General features: G+C 39.7%; 6 protein-coding genes across 9 annotated transcripts; 3 read left to right on the top strand and 3 right to left on the bottom strand.

The window, feature by feature from the left end:
- Window positions 1–2,007: 2,007 nt before the first annotated feature.
- On the top strand, window positions 2,008–6,715 carry prkab1b (protein kinase, AMP-activated, beta 1 non-catalytic subunit, b). Its single transcript, XM_038704365.1, has 8 exons — window positions 2,008–2,356; window positions 2,578–2,741; window positions 4,327–4,496; window positions 4,591–4,690; window positions 4,826–4,940; window positions 5,189–5,322; window positions 5,430–5,498; window positions 6,572–6,715. The coding sequence occupies exons 2-8, from the start codon at window positions 2,595–2,597 to the stop codon at window positions 6,647–6,649; spliced, it is 813 nt and encodes a 270-aa protein (XP_038560293.1). The 5' UTR covers window positions 2,008–2,356; window positions 2,578–2,594; the 3' UTR covers window positions 6,650–6,715.
- Window positions 6,716–7,201: 486 nt separating this feature from the next.
- Window positions 7,202–8,641, bottom strand: pla2g1b (phospholipase A2, group IB (pancreas)). Its single transcript, XM_038704372.1, has 4 exons — window positions 8,551–8,641; window positions 8,207–8,363; window positions 7,970–8,097; window positions 7,202–7,491 (listed from the first exon to the last, which is right to left on the bottom strand). Exons 1-4 carry the CDS (start codon window positions 8,606–8,608, stop codon window positions 7,367–7,369), a joined length of 468 nt encoding a protein of 155 aa, XP_038560300.1. The 5' UTR covers window positions 8,609–8,641; the 3' UTR covers window positions 7,202–7,366.
- A 609-nt stretch (window positions 8,642–9,250) lies between these two features.
- LOC119892216 (C-type lectin domain family 4 member E-like) lies at window positions 9,251–14,000 on the bottom strand. Of its 4 annotated transcripts, none has more exons than XM_038704368.1 (8): window positions 13,664–14,000; window positions 11,256–11,330; window positions 11,097–11,189; window positions 10,917–11,000; window positions 10,766–10,816; window positions 10,539–10,678; window positions 10,253–10,362; window positions 9,251–10,125 (listed from the first exon to the last, which is right to left on the bottom strand). In XM_038704368.1, exons 2-8 carry the CDS (start codon window positions 11,326–11,328, stop codon window positions 9,951–9,953), a joined length of 726 nt encoding a protein of 241 aa, XP_038560296.1. In that variant the 5' UTR covers window positions 11,329–11,330; window positions 13,664–14,000; the 3' UTR covers window positions 9,251–9,950. The 4 variants fall into 4 exon arrangements, with proteins under 4 accessions (XP_038560296.1, XP_038560298.1, XP_038560297.1 ...); XM_038704370.1 differs by having other exon boundaries at window positions 11,097–11,180; XM_038704369.1 differs by having other exon boundaries at window positions 11,097–11,180; window positions 13,727–14,000.
- A 2,234-nt stretch (window positions 14,001–16,234) lies between these two features.
- Window positions 16,235–19,040, bottom strand: LOC119892214 (C-type lectin domain family 4 member E-like). The gene is made up of 8 exons (XM_038704366.1): window positions 18,965–19,040; window positions 17,655–17,735; window positions 17,493–17,576; window positions 17,303–17,389; window positions 17,151–17,201; window positions 16,930–17,069; window positions 16,685–16,800; window positions 16,235–16,583 (listed from the first exon to the last, which is right to left on the bottom strand). Exons 1-8 carry the CDS (start codon window positions 19,011–19,013, stop codon window positions 16,430–16,432), a joined length of 762 nt encoding a protein of 253 aa, XP_038560294.1. The 5' UTR covers window positions 19,014–19,040; the 3' UTR covers window positions 16,235–16,429.
- Window positions 19,041–20,831: 1,791 nt separating this feature from the next.
- LOC119892218 (cytochrome c oxidase subunit 6A, mitochondrial) lies at window positions 20,832–23,212 on the top strand. Its single transcript, XM_038704373.1, has 3 exons — window positions 20,832–20,984; window positions 22,670–22,812; window positions 22,897–23,212. Exons 1-3 carry the CDS (start codon window positions 20,879–20,881, stop codon window positions 22,981–22,983), a joined length of 336 nt encoding a protein of 111 aa, XP_038560301.1. The 5' UTR covers window positions 20,832–20,878; the 3' UTR covers window positions 22,984–23,212.
- A 1,292-nt stretch (window positions 23,213–24,504) lies between these two features.
- Window positions 24,505–27,394, top strand: LOC119892212. Its single transcript, XM_038704364.1, has 7 exons — window positions 24,505–24,797; window positions 24,891–25,065; window positions 25,169–25,239; window positions 25,323–25,496; window positions 25,577–25,674; window positions 25,755–25,826; window positions 25,910–27,394. Exons 1-7 carry the CDS (start codon window positions 24,782–24,784, stop codon window positions 26,051–26,053), a joined length of 750 nt encoding a protein of 249 aa, XP_038560292.1. The 5' UTR covers window positions 24,505–24,781; the 3' UTR covers window positions 26,054–27,394.
- The last annotated feature ends 500 nt before the right edge of the window (window positions 27,395–27,894 follow it).

The raw sequence follows: 27,894 nt of genomic DNA, 5'->3' as shown, positions 1-27,894 counted from the left end.
GATCTTGAAATTTGAATACTTCACTCACGCTATAAAGTTGGAACAAGCCGATAGCATCCAACAGTGTGAAATAAAATCCTCTAGATATCTGCTTTATAAAATGGTTGTTGAGGGGCTAAAGTTCAGTCTTCAGTTTGGTGCTACAGTAAAGTAAAGTAGTAAAATAAAGCAGCATCATCAACAAAAATTAGATGTTTATATCAGTGGTTTTCTAACTGACTCAAACCCTGATTACAGGCTCTGCACCTCCGCTCTAAAACACTGATGCCGTTCTGTTATTATTTGAGTGTGCACAGTTACAGGCTGCAGATAAGTGAAACAGGATAGCCGTGAGAACGCCTCAGAGAAATCAGTGTGATAAGGCACAAGGACACTCTTTTTGCTGAGCTGAAGAATTCTTAAAGGTGGAGTAAGCGATTCTGGAGAAATCCAACACCATGAGAAATACCATGATATAGAGCCAACACCAACACAGCAAGTAATGAAACTAACATAGGTTAAGTTGTGGGTTAGCATACTGGCAGCACAGTTGCTGCTGCGAAGCTGATATGCAAAGAGGATGAGATGGTCCCAGAGCCAGCACACCAGCGATACTCACAACTGTCCTGCTAGTGTAACTAACATCACAACCACAGCAAGTCTGGGTAAACTAGAAACTAAGCTGAATGTCCGTGGGCAAGTCATATTACCTGACACATACATCATGGCTGGCACGGCTGGAATAGTGTTGTGTGGTGGGGTGCGGGCTGCTTTGTTTGTTTCTGATTTACAGAGCCAGGGCTGAGTACAAACACTAGATTTATTTTCAGCGCATGCTGTGAGGAGATATTAGCTGAATTTGACTAAAAGACGTGTTCTGGATCAGAATCGCTTATCCCACCTTTACTGGCCGAAGCTGTCTGCTCACGGCAAACCATGACCAAAAACGCCTACATTTAAAAAAATCACAAACCTATGATCCAAAATACTTTATTCATCCAAAGTATACATTTTTTAATACTCCAAAACACACACACACACACACACACACACACACACACACAATACTTGCAAACCATTGTCAACAGCTGCCTCAGTGAGTGAGGAACAAGTCAAGCAAAAAGTAAAAGTATTTGAATAATTAAAGGCCTACAGTAATGCACGAGAACTGTAGCTCCCCTCCAGTTTTAATCACAAACACAAGGCTTTTCTTTGGTTACAGGCATTTATTAGCACATTCACGTCGTCGGGCATGCCGTGAGAACTAAACAGAATAAAATACACAAACAATAAAATGAGTCTAATGCAATACAGAGCATTCTCATAGAGAATAATCATTAAACAAATATTTCACAAACCCAAAATAAAAATCCAAATCCATCCGTTTAACTTGCAGATAATTAGCTTACTGGACATTCAGACGGACAATGTTATCACGTTGTTATCATGTGAAACTTGGCTAACATATTAGCTCTAGTTAGCCTACCCAATACTCAGTGCTTGAAGTGGACAAAAATAGGTGCCATTATGAAATGAACTTAAACTGTGTGACTGGCTGATGAAAGCTACAAGAATACATCACTAAATATAAGCGGGAAATGTATTTAATTTAGCAAAACAATAGGTTTTTTCTGCTTCTCATCCTGTTATTTGTCTCACCCTTAGATTTACGTTAGCCTACTGTGTGACCCTTCGAGGGACCACGACCCCCAGGTTGGGAACCGCTGATCCAGGCTACTCCCTGCTAGTATTTTTTCAGGAATAGGCCTATTGTGTGTTTGTGTGTGTTTATATGTGCCTTTTGTTTTTCCTTTGACTCCCTTAGAGTAATGATTTTTTATTTGATCTCTTCTCTTATTTGTTGAAACTCACCCAACCAGCAGCTTTGCTCTTTATTTTATCATTAAAGCGCAGTTTTTGAAACCACATCATTTATCTTAATCAGCCATTACCACCGAATAGCTGGCGACAATCGGGTTAAACTTTAACTCTCCCAGAGCTCGAGGACAGGAGGCGGAAGAGGTGTGTTTTCTTCACCACACACACACTCCCCGAAGCTATTACTAAATGGTGAAAACGCGCAAAGTACCCACAGCTGACCACAGAATGAAATAGGAAACACAGGTAGGAAAAACAGAGAGCACGAATAAAACACGAGTCTGTGTGTTGTGAATCTGAGGCACGGTGAACACCGCTCTGCCCCGTGCGCGCATTTTCAGCGCCAGAGGAAAACTTCTCCAGTTCAAAGAAGGAAACAACAACGACCAGGGCACGAGACAGTTTTACAACCAGAACCCGCACACAGATGTGGGCCTGCTTTAGACCAGAGACCTATTTTCTGTGAGACTGCATCCACACAGCATCTGAGAAGATTTCGGTGGGTATTAAGATTTTGCATTTAACTTGTAGATAAAGCGAAACAATCAGTATTTTGTTTTAACAGCGAAATGTGTTTGTCAAGTCGTTTTGCAAGGGACCTTTTGACAGAAGGGCCCCTGGTGGTCGATCCAGGGAGCACCATAGGGCTCCTGGTGGTGGTGTCTCTGCCCTGCATGTCCTTAGACATAAAAGACCTTGATCTTGGTGTGTGTCCTGCAGGGTTTGATGCCCCCGGGATGGGGAACAGCAGCAGTGACAGGTCCAGCGGGGGTCAGGGGGAGAGGTCATTCAGAGATGGACAGCAGGGAGGGAAAGAGGCACGTCCCAACATCCTGATCGACAGCACAGAGGACGGAGACCTTTTCCAAAGAGAAGATGCAAAGGTTTGAAAAGAAGCTTACAACAGACTGTAGCTATGTTATGAAACCAGAGAGCCTTTTAACAGCTGGACTACCCCATTACATCATGAAAGGACCATACTAGTTGATGCGTTTCATTCATTCGAGTTGCCAGTGATCGTTGTCATAAATTTAAGTACGTTTTTAGATTGATTTGAGATAGGAAATCCTACACGTTGAATATTTAAAAGCTTTTTATTTGCCACGTTAAGCTGAACCATTGTGCTCCCCAAAAAAGCAGCTAATGTGACAAAGATAAGATGCCACAGTCTCTCAAAGCAAAAAGGGCATGAAGCTTTAGTTTTGTGACATAAACTGTATTTAAAAAGTGGTAACAAGGTCAAAATGTCATGTCTTTCTTGATACATTTAGATTTTTTGGAATTTAATAATATAAGTTTATGTTTACTGCTCAGCACCAAGTCACCAAAGCAAATTACTTGTATGTGTAAACATACTTGGCAATAAAGCTGATTCTAGGGAGAGGGGGACATTTTTATATTTTTTATTGGTGCATTCAGGTGCCGGTTTAAAGCATCTGAAAGTAGAGAGCCAGCTGCCAAATGGTGTCGTGTTCTCGTTCTGTATGTCGTCGAGATAATCAAATCTGGAGGACAAACAGAGAGCAAACATGGGTTTTATAAAGAAGATAATGTGATTGTAGTTTTAATAACTTGCTATAAAAAGATTTCTCAATCCACCCAACCAACTTTAAAGTCAGCAGTTTCCCACCCAAAAATTGCAATGAAGGATTTACAAAAGAGTCCCATGTTTGTGCAGTGCACAGATATAATGTAACAAAAAAAGCGGCTAAACGTTCACAGTGATTGATGACCCATAAATCTGAAGTGTCTGCTAATTGATTTTTGTATTGAAAAGAACTACAGAGGCTGCCTGGAAGGAGGGAAATACATTTGAAAACCTCTGGCATGCTTTGTGTAGCAGTATTATAGGCTCTATTTGTTTTTATCTGTGCATGCAAACACACTGGCTGGTGTGGTCCATTCAAACAGGGAACACTGATGAAATATAGCAAGAAGAATTAAAATATTGAAATATTAGATAATAAAATATGACCCATTACTGTGCTGTGAACATAGACTGTAATCATCCAGCCAGTTGTTCAATAAATTTATACAATGGTGTAGATACATTAGCTCCATACATTAAGAATAATATGCAAAATTAAAGCATATATAAAGGATGTGCCAAATGTGAGTCATAGATGTAGACAAGGTCATAATGTATATACTGTATTCTCAGGTAAAGTCTTACAGTTTGTATATAAATTATACATACTATCATAAAAGCTTTTCATCTTATCTATCGCTTCTGTTGAACTGGCAGATGTGGCTAACATATTTAGCTAACAGATTTGGATTCATCCGACTTACCTGAAACTCCAGACAGAAGAACCAAATACAACAATGTGCACGAAGCTTATATATATATATATATATTGTGTGTGTGTTCTCATTAGCTCTTATGAGGAGGACACACAAACACACTGAGAGGCAAAGGCCGAAGGTGCTCTCATTAACATGTCAACCATACATTATCATGCTGGACAGGCGCCACAGGAAATACAGGAATTTCTGGCCTGGCAGCAGGACCTTGAGAGTGACAGCAAAAGTCAAACGCAGGACAGACCAACTGTGTTCAGATGGCCGGGGGTCGCCAAGGAAGTCTTTGTGTCCGGCTCTTTTAACAACTGGGCCACCAAGATCCCCCTGAACAAAAGGTAGCTCCGACTCATGCAGAATATTTCACAAGGCTGTACATCCTTGATTGAATGAGTTGATGGGAATGTCACACATGGTTTTCTTCTCAAATAGCTCCAGTCAGAAGAACTTTGTGGCTATTGTGGATCTGCCGGAGGGAGAGCACCAGTACAAGTTTTGTGTAGACGGTCAGTGGACCTTGGATCCTACTGGAGTGAGTGAAAGCTTAACGTTTTAGGGATAACCCACTGCTTTAGAACCACCGGTGTAATCTTTTTTTTTTTTTTATGTTAGCACAAATACCTACTCTACACTCCCAAGCTTCTATATGACATTTCTTTTTTCCCAGGCCGTGATGACGTCTAAAACTGGAACAGTTAATAATGTCATCCAGGTGAAGAACACCGACTTTGAAGTCTTTGATGCCCTCAGGATCGACTCGCAGGATTCTGCAGACATCTCAGGTACTGGCACCTGTATTCATTTAGTAATAACTACGTCCAGACTGGCCAATTATTATAAAAGGTGTTCACTTATTAATAGTGGAATGTAGCCCATATTAGAACAAATGACTTGTGTGACACTGTCTGACTTAGTCGGGTGCAGTAAATCCATATAGTAAAGTTAACTAAACCTTTTTGGACAATGCATTCATCCAGAATAAACTTTTGTTGTAAAGCTATATTCAAATAGTGTCGTCATGCTTTCCCAGAATTGTCCAGTTCCCCTCCGGGCCCTTACCAACAGGATGCATATGCGATCAAGTCAGAAGACAAGCTCAAAAACCCTCCTATCTTACCTCCCCACCTGCTGCAAGTGCTGCTCAACAAGGACACAGGTATCTCTGTAAGTAGAGCCTTGATGCTGGAATACATGCTCGCCTTTATTGGTGCACACCTCTTTTGACAGCATGCAGTTTAGTAAAATTCATCCTCGCTCTGAATCCTCATCAGTGTGACCCGACGCTGCTTCCAGAGCCCAATCATGTGATGCTCAATCACCTGTACGCCCTCTCCATCAAGGTAACACATCCTCATATAACATGTATCTGCGTTTTTTTTTTTATTGTTAAATGGAATTGTTTATTGGGAATAACGGATCAACCAGACAAAATATTTTGGGCAACTCCACGGACTTTGTCAGGACATAAACATGGTTACCAACAAACATTATATATTTCCTGTCACGTATTTGACGTACAATATGTACCTAAACGACAAAATAGTGCCCAAAACTACAAATACAGTATGCTTGTTGAAAAATACAAATACATTTATGAGCATTGCTCAAAATGACATGAGCGTTGGCTAGTACCAGTCCAGCAACAGCTGTAAAGGTCCTTAAGGACTCTATGTAAGTCACTTGACCTAAGTCACATGAAATTTAACACGGGGTAAATGTTGTGAACGTTTTGTACAAACTTTTGTACCTAATTACTTGGGCAACACAACCACTTGGTACGGGTTAGGAAAAGATGGGTGGTTTGGCTTAAAATAAGTGCATTAGCCTACGAAATCACATGACGAAAGTCATCTACAAAATGTAATTTAAAACAAGTCAACTTTGACTTCCTTTCACACGGGACTTGAACCTCTGTCTCCAGAGTGAAAGTCTTGTGCCCCACCACCCTCCTTACATGGAATTTGTTGCTAATTGACCTATACCGCCATTTTTAAGGTGAGGCCGGCTGTACAATATACATGAAATGTATATTGGGCATAAATTCTCAGTGAACTATAGTGGCTTTATTTATAACATTTTATTGGCAGTAATCACAATACTTTTAACAATCTTCCAATGAAATCCAGCAAGAAGTCAAACAATTTCTGCTTGAACAGTTGAAAGAGGTCATATTATGCTCATTTTCAGGGTCATAAGTTTATTTAGGGGCAGCTCAGAGCAGAGTTTTCTGTGGGAGATGGGAACTCCCTTTGGGCTGGACTTTGGGCTTTTTCACAAACCTACTACATTTACAAAGAAGGTATATAACTTAATAAAGGAGAGGGAGAAAGCGAAAAAGCATAATACCACCTCTTTAAACTTAAGCTATAAACCTAATTTGTATTTAACTACTCCTCTTGTCACTGTCTTTTAGGATGGGGTGATGGTTCTCAGCGCAACACACCGATACAAAAAGAAGTACGTGACCACTCTTCTCTACAAGCCAGTATAATCCACAGATCCATGATCCAGACACTTATTTTGAAATAATAAAACAAAATGTCAGTTGTTGCACATAGCTGCTGCTTGGATTGTTTTGTTGAAACTGAACCTAAATATCTTCCTGATATCAGTTTGCCAAAGCTTCTTTTTACCGTCCTGTAATCTGACATTTTACTTAAGTGTAACTTGTGATCCGACCAAAACTACAAGCCTCCTTTCCTATGATAAGTCTGTATCAACCGTAAACTCCAAGAGACATGGGAACAAGTGGATATTTTCATTCTCCCCTTACTTGACGCAGACTTGTGCATTGATTTATAGAGAGACCAAACGCACAAGGGGAAACCTGCCTGAACAAAGACTCAACACTTGATTTTCATTTTCTTTACTTTTTTAACAAAACCTCAGGTGTGGTTTTACAAATTTAAGTGACCTGGACATTGTAAGAAACTAGTGAGATAAGCACAGCTGCAGCCTCTGATACACACTGCGGGCTCTCCGTATGTGAGCAAACAGACACGCAGAGGTTTAAATCCAATTGAAAGGCTTCACACTGACAATCTCACGTGCATGTTTTATTTCAGACTGATGCTTTTTTACAAAATCAAACGTCTTTTAAATCAAGTTTTGTTTTTAAAAATTATAGAGAAATTTAAATTTTAAAAATAAAAGTCAGAAATCCAACATTCTCTTGCATGTTTTTTTTTGTGTGTGTGGGTTATATAACTCAGTTGATGCAGTGGACTTTGGGATCCAGGTTCTTGTTCTCAGGGTTGTATGTGGCCTGAGCAAAGCAGTGAGCCGCTACCCGATCGCACTCACACACGGCAGCCTGGCACTTATTGTTGGTAGCTGCAGAGACAGAGTTAGGTCATTATTTCTGCTCAATAATAACAAGAAGTGAAGCACACGTACACATACCATGAATAGTGTGGTTGGGTGCACTAAATGCCAGTGTAATCGTGCTCCACAGTAGTAGGAGAGCATTTGTTTGGAGTACTCTCAAACCTCAATCCCTGGCTGTGCCTATATATTTATATACCTATATATAGGTGTTTAAAAACAGAACCTACACACAGGGCCATGAATGCAGCCTTGTTTAATTTATTATGTTTTCAGTAGAGCTACTTAATAGTTTCAATGCTGCACTTTCAACACAGCCACTGTTAGATACATTTTTCCAGGGTTTATTTGAAGTCTGGAGTTAAAAAAATCAAGCATTTTGTCTAATTCTCACCAGTGCCATCACAAAAGGCACTGAAAATACTTGAAATTGAATGTCCAAATGGTTGTGTCAATGCATGACAGTTTAGTCGTGTCACTGTCTTACCTGCGCAGGTCACTTCTTGATTTGAACAGGTGAAATCATAAACAAGAACATAAGGAAGGTCAGCAATAGCTGTGCATCCAGGAGTTGTTCTGCTTGTGTGATAGCATTTATCATGAACTTTACAGCACCTAAAAATACATGAGGAAAGAGTGCATGAATCCCATGTTTCTTTTACGTAAAAAAAAACCCCCAAACAGGTTGATTGGGAAACAAAATTGGGCATTGACGGCTCCCTACATGTCCACTTCGTCCCGAGGGCTTCCCTTCCCTCCAAGGCCGCACCAGCAGCCGTAATCGTTGTATTTTAGAGGGCTGACACCAGGCTGAACACACGAGATCATGTTCCCAAACTGCCATAAGGCCTTGGGCAGCAGCGCACCGCTGACCATACAAGCTGGGAAAGACGTGTGAGGCAGACAAATAAGAGCACATGATGAACAAATGAGGAGCAAAGGAACACCCTTAAAAAAATAATTAATAGAAATGTACTGTGCGAGATATATATATATATATAAAAAAGGCACTTATACAGAGGGATTATTTACAATAAATGTTATATTGACAGCTTTTCTTAGTCCTACCTGTGAGAAGCAGCAGCAGCGGAGGAGCAATCACATTCATGGCTACAGGCAGAAACATGGATTTTGGCGCAGCCTGTTCTTATAGGACGGGAGGTGAGAGAACACTGGAGATAAGAGTGAAATCAGGGGGTGGAGTGAAAAATATTTGGTTTCTACTCAACATGTAGTCAACACCTTTAGTCACAAGTGTGAGTATTTGCATATAATACATATAATCTGTCTGTAAGACCAGTCAATTATCTGTTTGCTTTTAAAAAACAAGCTATCTCTAAGGAGAAGCAGTGAGCAAGACGATTGACAGCTCAAACTTTATTTTCACAAAATCGCTTTTTAAGTTTCATTGGACTGAGTCTGACTTTAGCAGTAACTTTAGTGAGCAAACAGGAACAACTACAGGTATATGCCACAAGCTCCACTAGTGCCCTATTTTAGGATAAATCTAAATGTTACTGCACATCAGCTGTCCAGTCATGAAGGAGGCTGGATGTATTTATAGACAATATAGAAGCAGTCATTTCCCAAATTTTCCCAAATCGAAAACAATGAACATAATAGTTTTTTGTTACCATCTTCTTCAAAATGAATAGCTGAGGTTGGAGTTCTACCTCCTCCTGTCGGTAGCTGAAGCTTTCAGGTAATTAAGTTTGTGTAGGATGAGAAATACACAAGAAATACACAAGAAATACAACATGACAAGATGATCCCGAAAGTCCACATTTGGACTCGCATTTTTATTCTCCCCTTACATGTTAGGCAGTAGACACATTTACAATTGTCTTTTGATCTTTTCACACAACAGTTAGACAATCAAATACTCCATAAGCCTGCTCTATCTTTCTGTTCGCTCTGTGCTCACTTAGCTCTGCATTTGCCTTCTTTAAATAGAAGTTGAATTTAAAACAACTTTCCAACACACAGCTGTGTAAATAGCTAGGTGTCTGCCAGAGTTCCCACCACTTTCCACTGTGTATTACTCAAGTTGAATATTTTATGTTAACACAATAGGAAACCATCTATGATCCGACATGACACAAATAATAACCAAATATTGATGTGCAAAGCATTGGCGTATGTACAGTTGTGTATCTAAACGTACTATATGTGTGTATACATGTTGCATATATTTATAAGATATAAACATGGCAGTCAAGGTCTGCTTCTGTGCGCACGGCGGTTCTGTCACACCTGTTGATGAGCTTGACAGGAAACACTGTTGATGGTAAATACATTTATGACGTCTATTAATGTTGGATGTGCTGTTTCCTGTTGTGTATGTCCTCTAACCAAAAGCGCAATCCAACTTAAAAAGATGATTAGATTAGATTAGACACTAGATGATTAATTGAAAAATGAAACAGCAGAAAATATCAGGCCAGTCGTGTCGGTGAGGGTTCAGCAGCTCAGAAAGGCCCACTCTCTTTCATGATTTCACAGATATAGTTGTCATTCACGTAACAGAGAGCATCATGCCACATGTGGGGTTTCCTTCCATATTTATAAAGCTGTGCACAGTCCTCTTCTTGATCCCCATTCCTGTAGTCAACAAAGTTGTCAGGCTCATGGTCATCCCAGAAACTGGACACAAACAGTGGAAAGAGGAGGAACAAGTGATTTATTACATACAGTGTAACATATCAAACGACCCACAACCATTTGTTTGCGCTTTTTATTTATTTATTTAATAGTTTTACGTTTCTCTCACGTTGGGGTTAAGTTGAAGTCAGTTCCATCCACCCAGGTCCAGTGTCCATCTAGCTCCACAAGTCCAATCCAATAGCTGTATATGGTTTCAGTCACACCTAAAATGTAGTGCTAGAAGTAAAAATAAAAAATAGCTACAGGTTATTTTAAAGCCTGTTATTTCTGAGAAATGTTGTGCTCTGATATGTGTGCTCTTTATCACAGCCCTGCATACACTGGAGCCTCACAGTATAAAATGGACAGCCCCCACTTAAAACATATGGAGCCAAACTGGTGTAAAACCTCACCATTTCCTCCACATTATTGACAACCACCAGGTGTGCTCCATATAATCGGCACTGCTCCTCTGCTTTGTGCCACGTTGCGCTTGTGGTGGACAGCAAGTAGCAGCTACTCTGGAAAGAAAGCCATCCATCTCTACATCTTCCTGGTGTGATGTAAATTAAGACACTTAAGAATCTTACTGGTGGAAAAAAAAAAAAACTGAATTCTGATTTTATTCATCAGTGTTTACCTTCAACTAGGACAGGTGCTTGTGTGTGGACATCCGGCACAGTTGTTGCATCTTTAGTTTGGAAAGACACATTTTAAAATAAAAGTTGCATAGAGGGCATCAATTATTCAGCTGCTTCATTATTATCTAGACATGGAAATAATTTCCTGACCTAATATAGACGGTGACATTGTTCCATTGCTGATTCTCTCAAGGTGAAGTTTGACATCAGTGATCCCCTTGTTTAACTGGGAGACTTTGGGATACAAAAATTGTTCAATGATAAGACACAGAATATGATTTAGCTAAATGAAATCTGTATTAATGAATCAGCTTCACTGGAAAGTCGTACATCTTATCTCAGTGACCATCAGCAGGATTAACAGCAGCAGCACCGGAACTCCATAGAGGACATAAGCCCCAATCCTCTTCAAACCTATAAGCACTGACAGACATAGTTTAAGGTGACATCTGAAATTAATTATTCAATCATCAAATGTACCTGTTTTACCTGTTGGTTTGGTAATTTTGTGCTCTCCTTGGATTGAGCTGTTCTCAGGCGACCCAAACTGGTGAGTTTCCATTCCTGAAAGAGATCGGGCATTTTTAGTAAAACGGTCAAAGACTATTTTATTTCTGTTTAGCTAAATTTAGAAGGATTAAGGTCTGAAAATGAATGCATTATGTTCTAAAATACATTTTTGGACGACCTAGTCTATGGATGATGGCAAAAATGTCACTTTGGTGTAAAAACTTTGTATCAAATAGTTAAAAACATGCTTTAAAAGGTGTAATAAATAAATAATAAAACACCATATCAACTAGTTTGGCATAATTTTACATTAGAACTATTTATTGTAAAGAAAAGCTGAAGTATCAAGGCGTTATAACCACCATTCAAGGAGCCATTTTGTTAATATTGTGCAAGAAGACCGCATAACAAGAAATGATATCACAGAGAACGGCCCCTGATGACCCTCACTGCTGCATGCCAAGGTTATTAACTCTCTTTAACTTATAATTAGACATTTTTAGAGTGTGGCCAAGTATGTTGTTGCATTAAAAATTTAATTCAAAAACTCATGTTTGAAATATTCACACTCAGGCCATGTGCTTACATAGGCGTCCATGATGACGCCTGTAAAATTAGATTTAAAATTCAAATGTCAAATGGTGTAACTTCAACAAACTACGGCCTTTGACGGTAGAAGCTGCATCGTCGGGTGGTGTAACTTACTGTATCTGCCTACCCTTATTTATTAGTGACTTATTTTGAATCAAAAGCTAACGTTTCTTACTTCATTGCTGTTATTTGTAGTTTTGAAAAGTAAAGCTTATGGTTGATAATAAAAGTACTCAGCAGCCATTTAGAGATTCTCAGTGTGCAATGGCAAGTAAGAGGTCAACTACATCTCCTTGTTTGTTTTCAAGCTGAATATGTTAATTATTAATGGCTCAATACATAAAAGAGAATTCTGCTAAAAAGGCATTTTCTTCAATGTTATGGACTATGCAGTGTATAATTCATGGTGCCATTTGTACATGATTAATGCCAATTTCTACACAGTCTATAAATGTTGAAACAAATAAAAGCAAAAAACAAACATATCCCACCAACAAAAAGAAAATTTATCTCTCTGTGCACTGTTTTTACTATACCAGTCCCTCTTTCTGGTTTGACTCAATAAACAGGAAGATTTGGCAACTTTGCAATCACTACGTATGTTACATCTGTCCTGTAATTTGTGTTTTCCAGTGATGCCAAGATTGCGATCCAGCACCCAGTCACCTTCTGATAGTGTCAGGTTTCTCTTCTGACTCTCTTCCTTATTTCACTTCCAAATTTTCATATTCTAATAAAACGGCTGAAATCTGAGTTACTAGTCTGATGTGATCTTGTTTGTTGCAGGTCATTAAAAGTAAAATACAGATACTTTTAATCTCTCATATATTTTTTCTTCGCGCGTCCATCCTCTTTTAGAGTCTGCCACCGCTGCACTGTGCGATACTGACATCTGGACTTCATTTTCTGTTCCAGTGTCAGTAGCTTCCTTGGTTTGTTTTGACTTTGGTTCAGTGCATCAGAATCAGAATCAGAATCAGCTTTATTGCCAGGTATGTGTACACATACGAGGAATTTGACTCAGGATTGTACATTGCTCACGATGTGCTTACTTATACAATAATAAAATAATAATATAGAGGGAGGAGAGAGAAGATTCTGGTCTGTTGATACAGATGTCGGCAGTGTCAAGGGTAGATTTCTTAAGGAGGCTTGAAGGCGGATGGAATAAGTTCCAGGTGGGGAGGAATGGCAAGATGTTGCTTAAGTCTGCTTAGAGAAGGGAGGAGGGGGTCAGGTCAAGGGGGCAGGTGGTGTCAAGGTTAGACAAAGTCTGTGAGTTATATCTTTTCTTATCTTAATGTGGGGGGTTAAAGGTGTAATACGTAAGAATTGAGACTACTCTCCACATGTCGAAGTCATACTCCAAAATAGCATATCCCTTCAGCAAATCACATAACCTATGAGGTCATAACTGCTGTTAACTGCTAATTTTTATTATTAATATTGCTAGTTGTATTGCATAAAACTAACTTAAGGTGGTGTGTTAGGAGTCACTCTAAACCTACATAGTACTAAAGTAATAACCACACCTGAAAACCACTCTGAAATGAAAATAAGTACCTTCTAATTTTAATAAAAAGGCAACAACTTTAATTTAATTAGATAAAATGTAAATTTAAACAATCAAAGTGTTTCCACAATTTCTCTTCAAACAAGGGTTGTCACAGTTTTCCAATTTTGACCTTACAGTTATTTAGTTCACCCCAAATATAAACAAACAAACAAAAAAAACAAGCTACTTATTAGCACCTTTAAAAAAATTTTTAAATAAAAAACGTTGCAGGCCTGTTTACTTGCTGGGGAGTGTTCAACGGGCCTTCAATCCAGCTGGAGCAGAAATAGTCAATAGGCAGTACCTTTTCCAGATGTGTGGTCCGCCAGAGAAAAGTTAGAAACTGGGCAGAGGAGATGGGGGAAGCCAGTATGTACGGGGATATCCAACTTTGCCAGAGCAACTCCGGTACCTCACAGCGCTATCTGGGATCCCTCTCTGAGTTTCCGACGACTGACTTCTTGAAGATTATCTAGCCGATAAAATACAACTTCCTCAGATAACTTTACACAAACACCAACCCCCCCAAAACTCTCGCTAAACTCGCTCTGTCCCTCTCTGGTTTTTCTTCCTGCGCATATCTGGCCCCTCTCCTCCATCATCCAATCACAATACAAAACACATTTGTGACGCAATTTAGAGACATTTCTCTTATAAATGAACAGTCATTTATCAAATGAAATAAAACAAAGCACATATATCGATTTTTAATTAATTAATAATTTTTAGGATTTTTAAATATTTTAACCCTTTGAGCATTTTAACCATGATTTTGACATTGTAACCTACAATGAAGTTATTTATTTGTTTACCCCCAAAACTATTGATACACATTTTAACCGGACTACACCCTCCCTCTCCTCTTCAGAATCTGATGACAAGTCATCTTGACTCACATGTCGACTTCCCAGTATCGCACATTGCTTGATGTGACTTTGTCATTGTCTTGTTAGGTTGTGCTTTTCTCTCTGGTTGAGCGGGCGTCCTCACCAAGTTACCAATGGGGAGCAAGTGATCTCTGTGCACTCTTTTTACTATACCAGTCCCTCTTTCTGGTGTGACTCGATAAACAGGAAGATTTGGCAACTTTGCAATCACTACGTATGTTACATCTGTCCTGTAATTTGTGTTTTCCAGTGATGCCAAGATTGCGATCCAGCACCCAGTCACATTCTGCCAGTGTCAGGTTTCTGACTCTTGCATCATACAGTATTTTGTTTGGTTCACTTCCTTATTTCACTTCCAAATTTTCATATTCTTATCAAACGGATGAAATCTGAGTTGCTTCGTGCGTCCATCCTCTTTTAGAGTCTGCCACCGCTGCACTGTGCGATACTGACATCTGGACATCACTTTCTGTTCCAGTGTCAGTAGCTTCCTTGGTTTGTTTTGACTTTGGTTCAGTGCGTGTGTCTTCCTGTCTGTTTTTCAACTCACTAAGTTCAGAACGCAGCTCCTGGATCTCAGCCATCAACTGTTGAACATCTGTAGCTTTGGCTTTGTACTTTTCTCACTGCTGTGTTTAATTTGCGTCAGGGCCGGCCCTGACAGTGTTGGAGCCCTAGGCGAGATTTGAAATTTGCCCTGGCCCTGATTTGCGTCACGCTTTCTCGTATTCTTCCACTTGACGAATCTCATTTAATAGCTTTAAGAATGTGGGAGGTTTTTCTTTTCTTTCTCTCAGACTCAGTTGTAACAACATCATATCTGACTCAGCAGCACCTCTGATGAGTTGGTTGATCCGAGGACGGTCTGCTCGGTGGCTGGGAAGGCCACCTTTCAGCAGTACCTTGGTCAGTGAGCGCTCCAATCTTTTCAAGAAGTCAGTTAGCTTTTCTCCTGGGTGTTGATGCACTTTTTAGGGCCTCTATACAGCAGTCGGGGCTAGCATCAGGCTTATTTAGAAGCAAGGGCTTGAATTATCTCCAGAGCTGGTTCATTCAAGCTCTCAATTGTTCTCTTTTGATTCTCTCTGTCCGAGCAGTCACATTCTTTAATCATTAGGCGGGCTTGATCAAGGCCACTGATCGAGGCTTTCCTCACCTGCAGATGTGGGATGGTTACCAGAGAACATCAGTTGGCGTCAAAATGCATGATTCTCATTGGTAAGTCTCTTTGTTTGGTGGAGCAGGTCTCCAACTGCTCGGATAATGGACTCAGGTGAACTCTCCTGTGGAACATCCTTAGACAACACGAACATCATTTGAGCTTGGCTGAGGAATCATCGGAGTCACAGGGTGAGATTTTCCATGCTGAGTCTCCAATCAGTGGTTGTAGATAGAGGGGGATGCGGCCAGCTTGACTGTCACACTGAATGTCTCTCACTTTTACTCTTCCAAATGCTTTCACTGACTGAGCGGCTTCTTCAACATCTGGTTTGTCAGTGTCAGTCGGGACGTCACACAATACAAAAGTACCTTTTGGGAAACTCTCTGAGCATCGGCCTGAGTATTCATTTTGCTACGGCTGTTAATCTGCTAATTGAGCATGAAAATAAAATGATTTAAAAGGGCAAAACTAGCATTGATAAAATGGGAAATATCCCAGCGGTGCCTCCAAATGTTACCAGTCCGTGGGCCTTAGAAACTGGACAGATGAGCGATGGGGGTTACCAGTAAGTACAGGGATATCCAGCGTTGCCAGGTAGCTCATGTGGATGATTGATGAAAAGATTGTGTGTTCTCATCCCTGTTCTTTTTCTCCTATTCCCTCCTCTTCTCCCTCACTGTACTGCTGCTCTCTTCTATCATTTAAATGACAATAATCCCTGTGAGACAGCAGGCGGGGTTAAAGGAATAAAGGAGATGTGTCATTGCATTTATAGTCATTGTTTTATTGTCCAACAAAAGCACCACACATGTTCTCTATATGCAACATTTAGCACTTTTGGTAACATGCACTCATAATTACACATGTAAATTGAAAACATCATTTCCATTATCTTTCAACATATCAGGCTTGTCATGTCGGTGAGGGTTTAGCAGCTCTGAAAGGGCCTCTCTCTTTCTCATGCCCTGGTCTCACAGATGTACCGCTCCCTCAGGTTACAGTCTGCATCATTCCACAACTTGCGTTTGCGTTTCTGAGAAGAATGAAGCTGCCCACAGTCCTCTCCGTTCTCCCTGTAGTCCCAGTCGTCAGGCTGACCTATGTCCCAAAAACTGGGAAAGGAGGAGGAACGAGTGATTTGTCACATACAGCGTAACATATCAAAACACCCAAAACTATTTGTTTCTGCTTTATAGCTTCACGTTTCTCTCACGTTGGGGTTGATTTGAAGTCTGTCCCATCCACCCAGCTCCAGTGTCCCTCGTGTTCTCGCTCCACAAGTCCAATCCAATATTCGTATCTGATTACAACTATTCTTGAAATGTAGTCCTAGAAGTAAAATTAAATAATATCTACAGGTTATTTTAAAGCCTGTTAAGTCACACACCTCATAGTATAAAATGGAAAGCCCTTGTTTAAAATATACGGAACCAAACTGGTGTAAATGTAAAACCTCACCAATTCCTCCACATTATTGAGAACCACCAGGTGTGCTCCGTGTGTTCGGCACTGCTCCTCTGCTTTGTGCCAGGTAACAGCAGTGGTGGACAGCAAGTAGCAGCTACTCTGGAAAGACACCCATCCTTCCCTACATGTTCCTGGTGTGATCAAGATTAAGACAAGTCGGGAGAGTCTGACTGATTTCTGATTTTATTCATGTTGAAGTATTCGGTGTTTACCTCTAACTGGGACAAGTGCCTGTAGGTAGACATCCAGTACAGTTGTTGCATCTTTTGTTTGGAAAGACAACATTTTAAAATAAAAGTTGCATAGAGGGCATGAATTGTTCAGCTACTTCATTATCATCCACATGTGGAAATCATTTCCTGACCTGGTTTGGATGCTGACATCGTTCCTCCATTATTGATTCTCTCAAGTTGAAGTTTAACATCAGTGATTCCCTTGTTCAACTGGGAGACTTTGGGATACAAAAAATGTATGATAATCTATGATAAGACAAAGAATGTGATTTAGTTAAATGAAATCAGTATTAATGAATCAGCTTCACTGAAAAGTCGTACATCTTATTCCAGTGACCATCAGTAGGATTAACAGCAGCAGCACCACAACTGCATAGAGGACATAAGCCCCAATCCTCTTCAAACCTATAAGCGTTGACAGAGATAGTTTAGCGTGACATTTGAAATTAATTATTTCATCAAAATCAAAATGTACCTGTTTACCTATTGGTTTAGTCATTTTGTGCCCTCCTTGGATAGAGCTGTTCTCAGGCAACCCAAACTGGTGATACTGAGTTTCCATTTCTGAAAGAGATCGGGCATTTTTAGTAAAACTGTCAAGGACGCAAATCTATTTTTTTTTTTGTGGCCATATGGGTTAGTTCAATTTAAAAGGATTACAAAAAAAAGCTTTTTTTGGAGAACCTATATTAACATTACTGTGTTTTTAATCAGTTTTCAGAGAATATTTGGAGGATGATGGCAAAACATCACTGTGGTGTAAAAACTCATTACCAAATTATTAAAAACTTGCTTTACAAAAGGTGAAATAAATAAATAATAAAACACCATATCATATAGTTTGGCATATTCTTACTTAAGAACTATTTAAAAATGAGGGGTGCCAATTAGCTCACTGCTAAAGCCTTGCTGCTGCAAACCAGGTTCCACAGACCCATGGCCCTTTGCTGCACATCGTTCCCTCTCTCTTTATCTCCTACATTTCCAGCATCTCTTAACTGTCCCTTCATCAATAAAAGTAATGGAACACAATTGTTCTGAATATTATAATTAATTTGGGGAATCATGCCTGTCAAGTAAACTTCCATTTTATTAATATGTTTGATGTATTCAAACCAAGGTTAGGCGCTTACATGGGTGTCCGTGAGAACGCCTGTCAACATTGCCTTTAAATTGAAATGTGAAGTAGTGTAACTCAACTGCATCAAACTTGTCAAAATCTTTTCAAAACCAACATAAATTTAAAATGTATAGTTTAACAAACCTGATCCACGCATTTAAAAGCAGTTTTTTTGTAAAGATATTTTAATCGCTCTCCTTGACAACCCTTTTTCTAAAAGCTTAAAGCTAAAATTTCTAACTACATTGCTGTTGTTTGTAATTTTGAAAAAGTACAGTTTATGGTTGATAATAAACATATTTAGCACACATTTTGAGATTCTCAGTGTGCAATGGCAAAAAAGAGGTCAACTAAATCTCCCTTGTTTGTTTTTAAGCTGAATATGTTAACTATTAACGGCTCAATAAATAAAAGAGAATTCTACCGTTGTAAACTGCATTATACAGTAATTTATAATTTACAATAAAAAGAGATGCAGCTAATTTTACTAAATGGTTTACTAAATTTAAAGGCAATGTCTTCGATGATACAGACTATTCAATTCTCATTTGTACATAAATGATAGTGATTAATGCCAATTTCTACACATTGCTATAAATGTTGGAACAAATAATTGCAAAAACATTTCAGGAACAAACATATTCCACCAACAAAGAGAATATTTATCCCTTACCTTCATCAACCAGAATATCTCTGAATAGCTCTGGTTGGACTCTGATCATGACATCACAGAAAGAAAATCACAGTCCTCCCCTTTAGAAAGAAACAATTACAAGTACAGAAAATGTTTTTAATGACCCTACAACTATGCAGGTATTATCTATCATTGCCTACAGTCCTATGATAAAAATATGGCACACACATTACTTTACATTTACATTTTGGGCTTTCGGCAGACACTTTTGTCCAAAGTGACTAACAAGAAGTACATTTGTCAGAAGAAAGTGAAAAAGCAGTAGAGTAAGGATGTCAATAGACCAAGTTTCAAGTAATTGAGTCTTGAGTGTCTTGCGGAAACTGGTGGGCGACTCTGCTGTCCTGACATTGGCCTGGAGCTCATTCCACCACTGTGGGGGCAGAACAGAGAAGAGTTGTGACTTAAAGTTGTGACTAGGGCGGCTGTGGCACAAGCTACTACTGGGAGCCAATGGAGGTCATGGAAGAGGGGGGTCACATAGAAGGACTTTGGTAGATTGAACACGTTGCAAAGGTTTGATAGCGGAGGCAGGGAGTCCAGCCAGAAGTGCGTTGCAGTAGTAAAGGTGGGAGATGATGAGCACTTATGCCTGTGGATGTCGTAGAGAACAATTCGGCAGGATCAGGCCATTGTGGTGATGTTGGCAGTGCAGCACAGTTGATTGTCCAAAACTATGCCAAAGTTCCTCACAGCTGGTGAAGGAGAGACTGCAATGTCCTCAACAGTGACCACTAAATCCATTTGAGGGCAGCTTTCCCTGGCACAATGAAGAGTTTAGTCTTGTCAACGTTAAGCTTGACGTGATGCACATTCGTCCAAGTGGCTGATGTCGGCCAGACATTCTGCCACGCGTGTTGCAATCAGGGTGGCAGAGGAAGGAAATGAGAGGAATAGTTGAGTGTCGTCTGCATAATAGGGATAGGAGAAGCTGTGTAATGTGATTACAGAGCGTAGTGACCTGGTGTTTAGGGAGAACAGGAGTGGTCCTAATAATGAGCCGTGGAGGACACCTGTGTCAAGAGAGCAAGATTTGGACATAGAGCCATTCCATGTGATGTGATAGGTGCGATTTTGTGAGATAGGATGTGAAACAGGATAGCGCAGAGTCTGCACTGCAGGCGGTTCAGGTTGTTGAATGCAGCAGACAGGTTGAGGAGAATGAGAACAGGTTCTGACAGCACGGAGGGACTGCGAGTGTGCAGTCTTGAAGCCTGACTGTTGAGGGTCATTAAGGTTGTTTTGTGAGAGACGGAGGGGATGAGGAGGGGCAAGAACATGGAAAACGGTTCCCTGGGGTTGGAGGCAGATGAGTTGATTTTGCTCAGAGACAAGGCAGATTTGGCTGCTGCCACAGTAAAGAGAAAGTCTGTGAGAAAGGTAATAATCACGGTCATCAGTCTGAACTCTTTCATTTTCTCTCACTTCACTAAAAAATCTGTTTTGCAAAAACAGAACTATTCGGGAAGTTCCAAAGTGGAGGATCGAGAGGATAGCAGAGCGGAGGAGGCTTCTTCGGTTGACAGGAGAAACAATTGTTCTGGAGGAGGAAGTAGAGGAAGTAATGCACCAATCTGATGTTTGTCAACCCGCCAATACATTCATAAAGAAGAAGAACCTCCAGGAGCAGTAATACTACTCTATATTGTTTTTATTCATTACACTTCTGGTAATACCGTATAATACTGTAAATATCCACATTTATTATCATTTCTTTTAATATTCCTAGATTTTATATGTCATTATATTCTATACTTACCCACTTCTACTGTTACAAGTATCTGGTTCTGGTGATTGCAGTTCACAGCCTCGCCGCTTGGTGGCGCTGTCCGGCTCCCACGTGACACCTCTGTACTAAAGTCCTTCCGGTCTCTTCGTCTGACAGAAAGGAAAATGGCGGCTCTCGGACGGTTGTCTCAAGCGTTGCTGAGGTCTTCCTTGACCCAGAGCCGGCGTCAGCTTTCCGCTGCCGCTGCCGCCGGACACGGCGAGCAGGCAGGTAATTGTGGCACCTCTATTTATTTATTTTTTTACGTAACTGGTTGTGTTTAATGTCATTTCTGTTTTTGACGACAACTTAAGTTTCTAAATGTGACCTTGCTGAGCTAGCGTTAGCATTAGCAGCAACTGTTAGCTTGACATCCTTGAGCGCAGAGCACGTAGAAGAAGCTGCTCCAAGACAAAAGCTTTCTGAATTAAATCGGCATCAACTTACAGCCTCTCACCTCATTAGAGGTCACTCGTGTTGTCTTAATGTAGTTTAAATTGATTGAGAGTGGAGTAGTGTCAAGATAAAGTCAGCAACAACAGTAACTTAGCACTGTTATTTCATCAGGTCAACGAAATACGTGAGATATGAGCGTGAAGTACGTACGAGAAAGGTTAAATTAATAGCATTATCACGAGCTAAATAAATATGTAATGTTAAAACAAACAGAGAAAAACCTGCATGAATTAATTAAAGAGGGGAGTTTGTTATATTACTTGAAAATGTGATAATTACTCGGTAATAATAATCAAGTTAATAATGTCCAGTTAGTGAGATGATTTATATTTTTACAGGCAGATCAGACAGCTTGGAGTTGAATGTGACTTTAGTTAACAGCATGTTATGGCGTCCTATGACTTAAGTGCTGCTATTTTGGCCAGGTCTCTCTTGGAAAAGAGGTTTTACATCTCAATGAGATCATCTGGTTAAATAAAGGTTAAATAAAATAAGTGGGACCTTTTTTTCAATGTTTTACAGAAGTCTTAAGTGTCAACCAAGCATCAAGTATCACATTTATTCAATCAAAACATAATAAAACATCAATATAAATTCTGCGCTGCTCTTTAATTTGATGGAAGTTTTTGTTGGAACTGATGGTGAAACTGTTCTAAAACAAGATTATGGTTTTTTTTTTGTTTTTTTTTTTTAAAGTCATACAGTGAAAACAGTTTGAATCACATTTGTAAAACACCTTCTGTTTGAAATATTGATGGTTTCGACTGGCCTTAACTGGGAGGAGATAGATTAAATCCGGAAACTCTCTGCCACAATACTACGGCTGCAACTAATGATTATTGTCATTATTGATTAATCGATAAGTTTTTAGGTCCAGAAAACTGGTGAAAAATGACGATCAAACTTTCCCAAAGCCCAAGGTGACTTTCTCAAATGTCTTGTTTTGTTCACAACCCAAATATATTCAGTTTACTGTCACGGAGGAGCAAAGAAACCGGAAAATATTCACAGTTAAGAAGATGGAATCAGAGAAATTGGATGTTTGTTCTTTAAATAAAGGACTCGAGGTGATTAAATGATTATCAAAATAGTTGTTGATTAATTTAATAATTGACAACTAATCGTTGCAGCTCTACTCAATACCATTTGCATCATGTTGACAGTCACTCCCTTTATAAGCATCCCAGGGTTTATAAATCTGCTTAAAATTGTGTGGGTTATTATTCCAAGCTTTTTTTTTTATGAAAGTAGCTTCCAGTATAAGCATAAGATCTCATAAAACATTTCCTAATATCAAACTTGACCATGTGCAGAATAAAAACAACATAAAGAAACATAATTTTCTTACATCTCAAGGGAGCTTCTTATGGCTAAAGAGCAGGGTTTTTCTCAACAAACCTTAGTGTGGTTGGATTCATAATTTCTTTGTTAATCTAAACATTCTTGTCTTTCTGTTCCAGCCAAGACATGGAAGATCCTCACTTTCGTGGTTGCCCTACCTGGTGTTGCAGTGTGCATGTTGAACATGTTCTTGAAAGAGCAGAATCATAGCCACGAACAGCCGGAGTTTGTCCCTTACCCCCATCTTCGCATTCGCACAAAGGTCTGTTTTTATGCAACCCAAATATTTCACATGTCAAAATGGTATCGATATTTTGACTGATGTGGTGTTTTTCCATTCTCACAGCGTTTCCCTTGGGGAGATGGCACCAAATCCCTTTTCCACAACGCCCATGTGAATGCCCTTCCTGACGGCTATGAGGGTCATGAGTAAACCCTCTCTTCAGACCTCGTAACCGGCACAGGGACCAGTATCCCCCCTCAGCGTTTCTAGCTGGACCACACATCCATTCACAGTTTACTCTACTTGTTTGTTTTACCTCTGTGCTCTGAACATGGGGCACCCGAACCAACTGTTTTTATTTTTTCTTCTTTCTTCTGGACCATTAAACAAAATGTCCGTTTAAACTGAATTAACATAAATAAAGTAACTATTACCTCAATTCATGTGTGTTGATGTAGTGTTTTTCACCTCCATAAGTATTTTTAAAAACTTATAGGCCTTTTATTTGTTTTTTTTTTCAAAAAACATTTAGATAAGTTATGGCAGTGAAACTAGTTTAAGATATCTGTTTAACTTCTTAGCTATTTAAAGGCCCTGTAGACATTCGCCCACACAGGTGATTTCACTGTAGTACAGACTGTTTGTGTGTTTTCTTCAACTGTAAAGGTGAGAAAAATTACACCCTATCATTTCTTAAAATGACATGGAGTACATTGATGTCTACATGATTCCCAGAATTTAAGTTGAGGTGCTTTTTTTTTGTTTGTTTTGTTTTTTATCACAGTTGAGATTTAAATGTATTTTACACTGAATCACTTACCAGCTCTTTGTGTATGAATGTTGAGATCAGTATCTGTACATCTACTCAACTCTACTGTACTTAAATGCAAAGTCAAGATAGCCTATACTTGAAATGTGCATATTTAATATACTTCACAACATCTCAGGGACAAATACTGTACTTTTCCCCCCACTAATTTTGTCCGACAGCTATAGTTAATAGTTTTTGATTGCAATTATTTGTGCCCTTCCTGTGTAGTAAAAACCATGTATCTCACTCATACTGTGATTCTGAACCTTATTTTTTTTCCTTTCAACTAAGGGGTGAAGTGATAAAGTCTCTTAATCTCAGCTGGAAAATGCATCTCCACAAAGATTTATGAGCAGCTCATAAGACGGCGATTCTACAAACATGATGATCTCATAGAATATGATGCATTACTGCAGAACTACCCAGCAGCATATAAAGTAATTAAAATGAGCCCAACCTTAAACAACTACAGCACTAAAATGCAAAATACACATTAATGCAGCAGTAATATAAATCTTAATAATAGTCAGACACTGACAGGGAACATTTTACTGCACTTTTATTGTGATACTTAGTAAATTACTTAGTAACCGTTGCTGATGATACTTAGGCTACATACTTTTACTGAAGTGAGTTTTTGAATGCATGGCTTTTATTTGTAGTGGATTATTAGTACTTTTACTTAAATAAAGGATCTGAATACTTGCAAATAACCACCAAACAAAGTGAACTTGAGTTTGTGTGATGTGTGCACCTCACTGGGTTTCATATCCTTCACCACAGCAGACATTTTTATTTATTATAGTAGGAAAAGCACAGACACTAATAACATTAAGGTGGTATTTAACATCTGTTGCGACGCTCCGTTACACGTGACTCTTCGTTTCAGACTCCACCTCTTTCACGTGAACGCGCCTTAAGCCGAATTAGAAAATCCTGGGTTAACAAAGCTTGCTGATGTCCTGCTTCATGAAACCAGTTATCTTTCCCCCCGTATCCGTCGCTTAGACAGTCATTGATAACCGATGCGTGTCGCAACTTACAGTCGCATCGATTAATCTCGGGGTTATTCCGTCTCACGACAGCGGTTTACGATTTGATTAGTAAATCTAGCATTGAAACATCTCGGATAACTGCGCGCGCCCGCTCCTTTATAAAGGGGAGATCAATCGCACGCCGAAACCCGGATCACAATCCATGAACACAGACAGAGGTGAGGAGACCTTCTTCAAGTTCTCATAGCGTGACAGTTTATTACTTTTGACTCATACATGTATAATTTCTTTATGTTTGTGTTTTGGTCTAGATTTCGAGATGATGAAAAAACATGAAAGGGCACATTTTTTCAGCTCTAAAGAGCAGGAACTCATTTTGAAGTTGTATGAAGAAGAGAGAGAGATATTGACAGCCAAATCCAACACTACCAGCGCCTCTAAACTGAGAGAGGAGGCCTGGCAGAGAATTGCTGATAAAATAAACGCGTAAGATAATTTATTCACACATAAGTGCGGCTAAGTGGAATTGAATTTTTCCAATAATCTCACCATCACTGACACATAAAAACTGTATAATTTGTCTTCCCAGGGTGTCGGACAGCGGCTACAAAAGGACGTGGCAGCAAGTGAAAGTCAAACATAAAAATATAGTGCAAACAGGTAGCCGTGTTATTGCAAGTCTACATTTTCAAGGATGAAATGTCCAGGGGAGTGTTTCACCTCTCAAATCTATCCTTATTCAGCAAAAAGAAGGAGGGTCGAGGTGATGAGGAATGAAGGGGGGTCGGCAACCCCGTCGCTAACCTCTGCAGAGGAGGATGTGCTGCAGCACAAAGACAACAGGTTGAGAGTGGAGGTCCTACCTGGGGGTGCCTGTATTGAGCCACTTACTGGATCTGACAGCTCTTTTATTAGTGGTAGGTGTGCTTAATCTCTGATTAAAACCCCTGTAGGAAGTCCCCCTGATCTAATTCAATATTTTGCCCCGCCCCTACAGTCTCAGGCCACCCCGTCCTCCTGCTACCTGTAACAAAGACTGAACCAGAGAGCTTGAGCAGTGATGAGACCGATGTCAGCGACACTCATTTTGAGGGGGTAAGAGCTTCTAAACATGTGTTTTTGAGGTGATTGTCTTTGAATGCTTAATTATGGACTTGTTTTTGTTTTTGGTATAGAACGTGCACAGTAGCAGCTTCCAGGAGAGGGCCAACTCCACATCTGCTGCAACCGGTGGCAGAAGTGCAGAGGTGAGATTTATGTGTCAGTAGCTGGCTATGGTAATGACGGATAATAAGCACCATATGAGCATATGTGTTTATTTATTTTGCAGAGGCAGACAGAAGACATAAGAGCCCTTTACTGCTGCTACCTCAAAAAGGAGATTGAGAACCGTGACCAGCAGATGGCATTCAGAGCACTTAAAATGAGGAAGCTGGAGAAAGAAATCTTATTACTTGATAAGCAGCTTATGTGACCATGTGAAAAATCTTAATTAATGTTTATATCTTACTTTTATAGTATGTTAAAACAACAATTGATTACTTTAAGGCCAGACAACTGTTATAAATTGCTTCCGTCACGTCATTTTCCACATTAACTCAAATGTTGCCTTTACCTCAGCACACCTGGAGTGATGTGTGTGGGCTGGGGAGTTAATGGTGCCGTGTCTCTTGCACGTCTGCCATTAGGTGGTTCAAGTTTGCAACGATACAGGTCGGACCCTTTCTTGTTATTGCAGTATTGAGCCATGCAACTCTACACGTGCAACAGTACATAGGCCTCATTATCTACCAGTATTGGGATTTCTCTGCTCAAAGGTCATTTCAGTCCCGTCATTTGCCCCAAAGCTGGCTTGAGGCCCACTGAAGGTTCAGAGTAGGAGGGTCATGAAGAGCAGCTTGTATGTGGAGCCCCTGTGCCCTGGGAGGACTCCACTATCACATGAGTTACAGTGCTTTGGCACACTTCTCGTTGTGTTGGCTCTGCAGTCCAGCACACTGGATTTGAAATGAATGTCTTTAATTTGAGATGAGTCGTGTAGGAACTGTTGCTCTTTTAAACATATTCCTGCAGTTTTAGGAGAACTAAAACCTGCAGTTTTAGGAGACAATAATTGGACATGTTAAAGTAAAGGTAACTTACTTTGCTAGTCAAAACCACTTTTTGGTTGCCTTGTCAGTATGATTTAGACACAGTGTGGCCACCTCCACATTACTTTGCTGAAACATTTGTAATAAGATGTGAAATCACTTGAAATATTAAGTAAAAACAGTGAAATTGATTTCCGCCACAGCAGCAAAGGGGACTTTTATTCTTTGCATTACAAACAGCATTATTGCTCTGAGGTTACTAGACTACTTGTACATGTATGTGGTGGAAGGTTTTAGGTTTCTATTTAAGTGCTGAGAGAAAATGTAATCCATTCATATTCATTTTTAAATGTATTAATTTTAACGATCAAGTTTTTAAAAATGTTTCTCTTTCTGTTCCATTGTCTGCAAAGAAAGGGGCAAACTCTGTTTTAAATCTTGGTTTCATTTTATTCTCTTTTGAATTATTGAAAACCAGCCTTTTGTCATGTTTAATCTCAGTTTGTTATTGCTCCTAATTGTGCTTATTTGTATGTATATATCTATTTCTGAACCAATGCAATTGTTTTTGTTTATGGTTTTTTTTTTTTCATTCTTGTGTTTTATTATTTATTTTTTTGTACGCCCCAGATACAGTAGCCTGCAGAATAATTGATGAAATGTAAAACAAGATAATGTATCTCATGGCTCTTGAAAGCAATAAAAGCTTTTTTCAGTTTGTTGAATATCTGTTGTTTTTGGTCCAGAAAACGCTTAATACATGGTTAAACGCGAGTTTTGGTTAGATTTTAAGAATGCCCCATGGCAAGTCTGACTTTATCAGGCTACTTTGTGAAGCAGGACCTTGCTGCTATTTCTAGTGTGAGCGTTTTAGAAAACAGGCTCTAGGTGTTATTCCACAAAGACAGCTGTACTGAGGCATCCTGAACATGAAGTTAATCCTACAGTGTTTGCTTGCACGTCCAACGTCTCCAGCTGCAGGTTTTTTGCAGAAGGACACCATCCAGCGCCTCTGCAGCGCACACTGCTGCCCTGCACTCACGCACGGAGGTTTGGGCAAAGTCAAAATGGCGGACTGGTCAGCGACTTATAGGGAGCGCAATTTTTCCTCCAACGATTTGGAGTCGATCTGGTTTATAGACTCGAATCCTGCCTCCAGAATAGATGCGATTTCTATCCGCAGTTGTCTCTCCTGAGCAGCTGAGTCCAGTTTGATCGAGCTTTA

This window comes from Micropterus salmoides, unplaced genomic scaffold, assembly GCF_014851395.1.
Source record: "Micropterus salmoides isolate LMB-PRFRI ecotype aquatic unplaced genomic scaffold, ASM1485139v1 Ms_hic_scaffold_7, whole genome shotgun sequence".
Taxonomy (NCBI): Eukaryota; Metazoa; Chordata; class Actinopteri; order Centrarchiformes; family Centrarchidae; genus Micropterus; species Micropterus salmoides.
This window is presented reverse-complemented; position numbering and strand designations above follow the sequence as displayed.

Bases quoted from the DNA above. Each gene is read 5' to 3' on its own strand.
- prkab1b (XM_038704365.1), top strand. From the start codon at position 2,595: ATGGGGAACAGCAGCAGTGACAGGTCCAGCGGGGGTCAGGGGGAGAGG. The intron at 4,941-5,188 runs GTACTGGCACCT...ATGCTTTCCCAG, and splicing joins GGATTCTGCAGACATCTCAG to AATTGTCCAGTTCCCCTCCG. The intron at 5,323-5,429 runs GTAAGTAGAGCC...AATCCTCATCAG, and splicing joins ACAAGGACACAGGTATCTCT to TGTGACCCGACGCTGCTTCC.
- pla2g1b (XM_038704372.1), bottom strand. From the start codon at position 8,608: ATGTTTCTGCCTGTAGCCATGAATGTGATTGCTCCTCCGCTGCTGCTG. The intron at 8,098-8,206 runs GTAGGGAGCCGT...ATGTATTTTTAG, and splicing joins CCTCGGGACGAAGTGGACAT to GTGCTGTAAAGTTCATGATA. The intron at 7,492-7,969 runs GTAAGACAGTGA...CTGTCTCTGCAG, and splicing joins TCAAGAAGTGACCTGCGCAG to CTACCAACAATAAGTGCCAG.
- LOC119892216 (XM_038704368.1), bottom strand. From the start codon at position 11,328: ATGGAAACTCACCAGTTTGGGTCGCCTGAGAACAGCTCAATCCAAGGA. The intron at 11,190-11,255 runs GTAAAACAGGTA...TATGTCTGTCAG, and splicing joins CAAAATTACCAAACCAACAG to TGCTTATAGGTTTGAAGAGG. The intron at 11,001-11,096 runs GTACGACTTTCC...TGTATCCCAAAG, and splicing joins GATGGTCACTGAGATAAGAT to TCTCCCAGTTAAACAAGGGG.
- LOC119892214 (XM_038704366.1), bottom strand. From the start codon at position 19,013: ATGATCAGAGTCCAACCAGAGCTATTCAGAGATATTCTGGTTGATGAA. The intron at 17,577-17,654 runs GTAAACAGGTAC...CAACGCTTATAG, and splicing joins CAAAATGACTAAACCAATAG to GTTTGAAGAGGATTGGGGCT. The intron at 17,202-17,302 runs GTCAGGAAATGA...TCCAAACAAAAG, and splicing joins GATGTCAGCATCCAAACCAG to ATGCAACAACTGTACTGGAT.
- LOC119892218 (XM_038704373.1), top strand. From the start codon at position 20,879: ATGGCGGCTCTCGGACGGTTGTCTCAAGCGTTGCTGAGGTCTTCCTTG. The intron at 20,985-22,669 runs GTAATTGTGGCA...TTTCTGTTCCAG, and splicing joins CGGACACGGCGAGCAGGCAG to CCAAGACATGGAAGATCCTC. The intron at 22,813-22,896 runs GTCTGTTTTTAT...CCATTCTCACAG, and splicing joins ATCTTCGCATTCGCACAAAG to CGTTTCCCTTGGGGAGATGG.
- LOC119892212 (XM_038704364.1), top strand. The intron at 25,497-25,576 runs GTAGGTGTGCTT...CCGCCCCTACAG, and splicing joins TGACAGCTCTTTTATTAGTG to TCTCAGGCCACCCCGTCCTC. The intron at 25,675-25,754 runs GTAAGAGCTTCT...TTTTTGGTATAG, and splicing joins GCGACACTCATTTTGAGGGG to AACGTGCACAGTAGCAGCTT.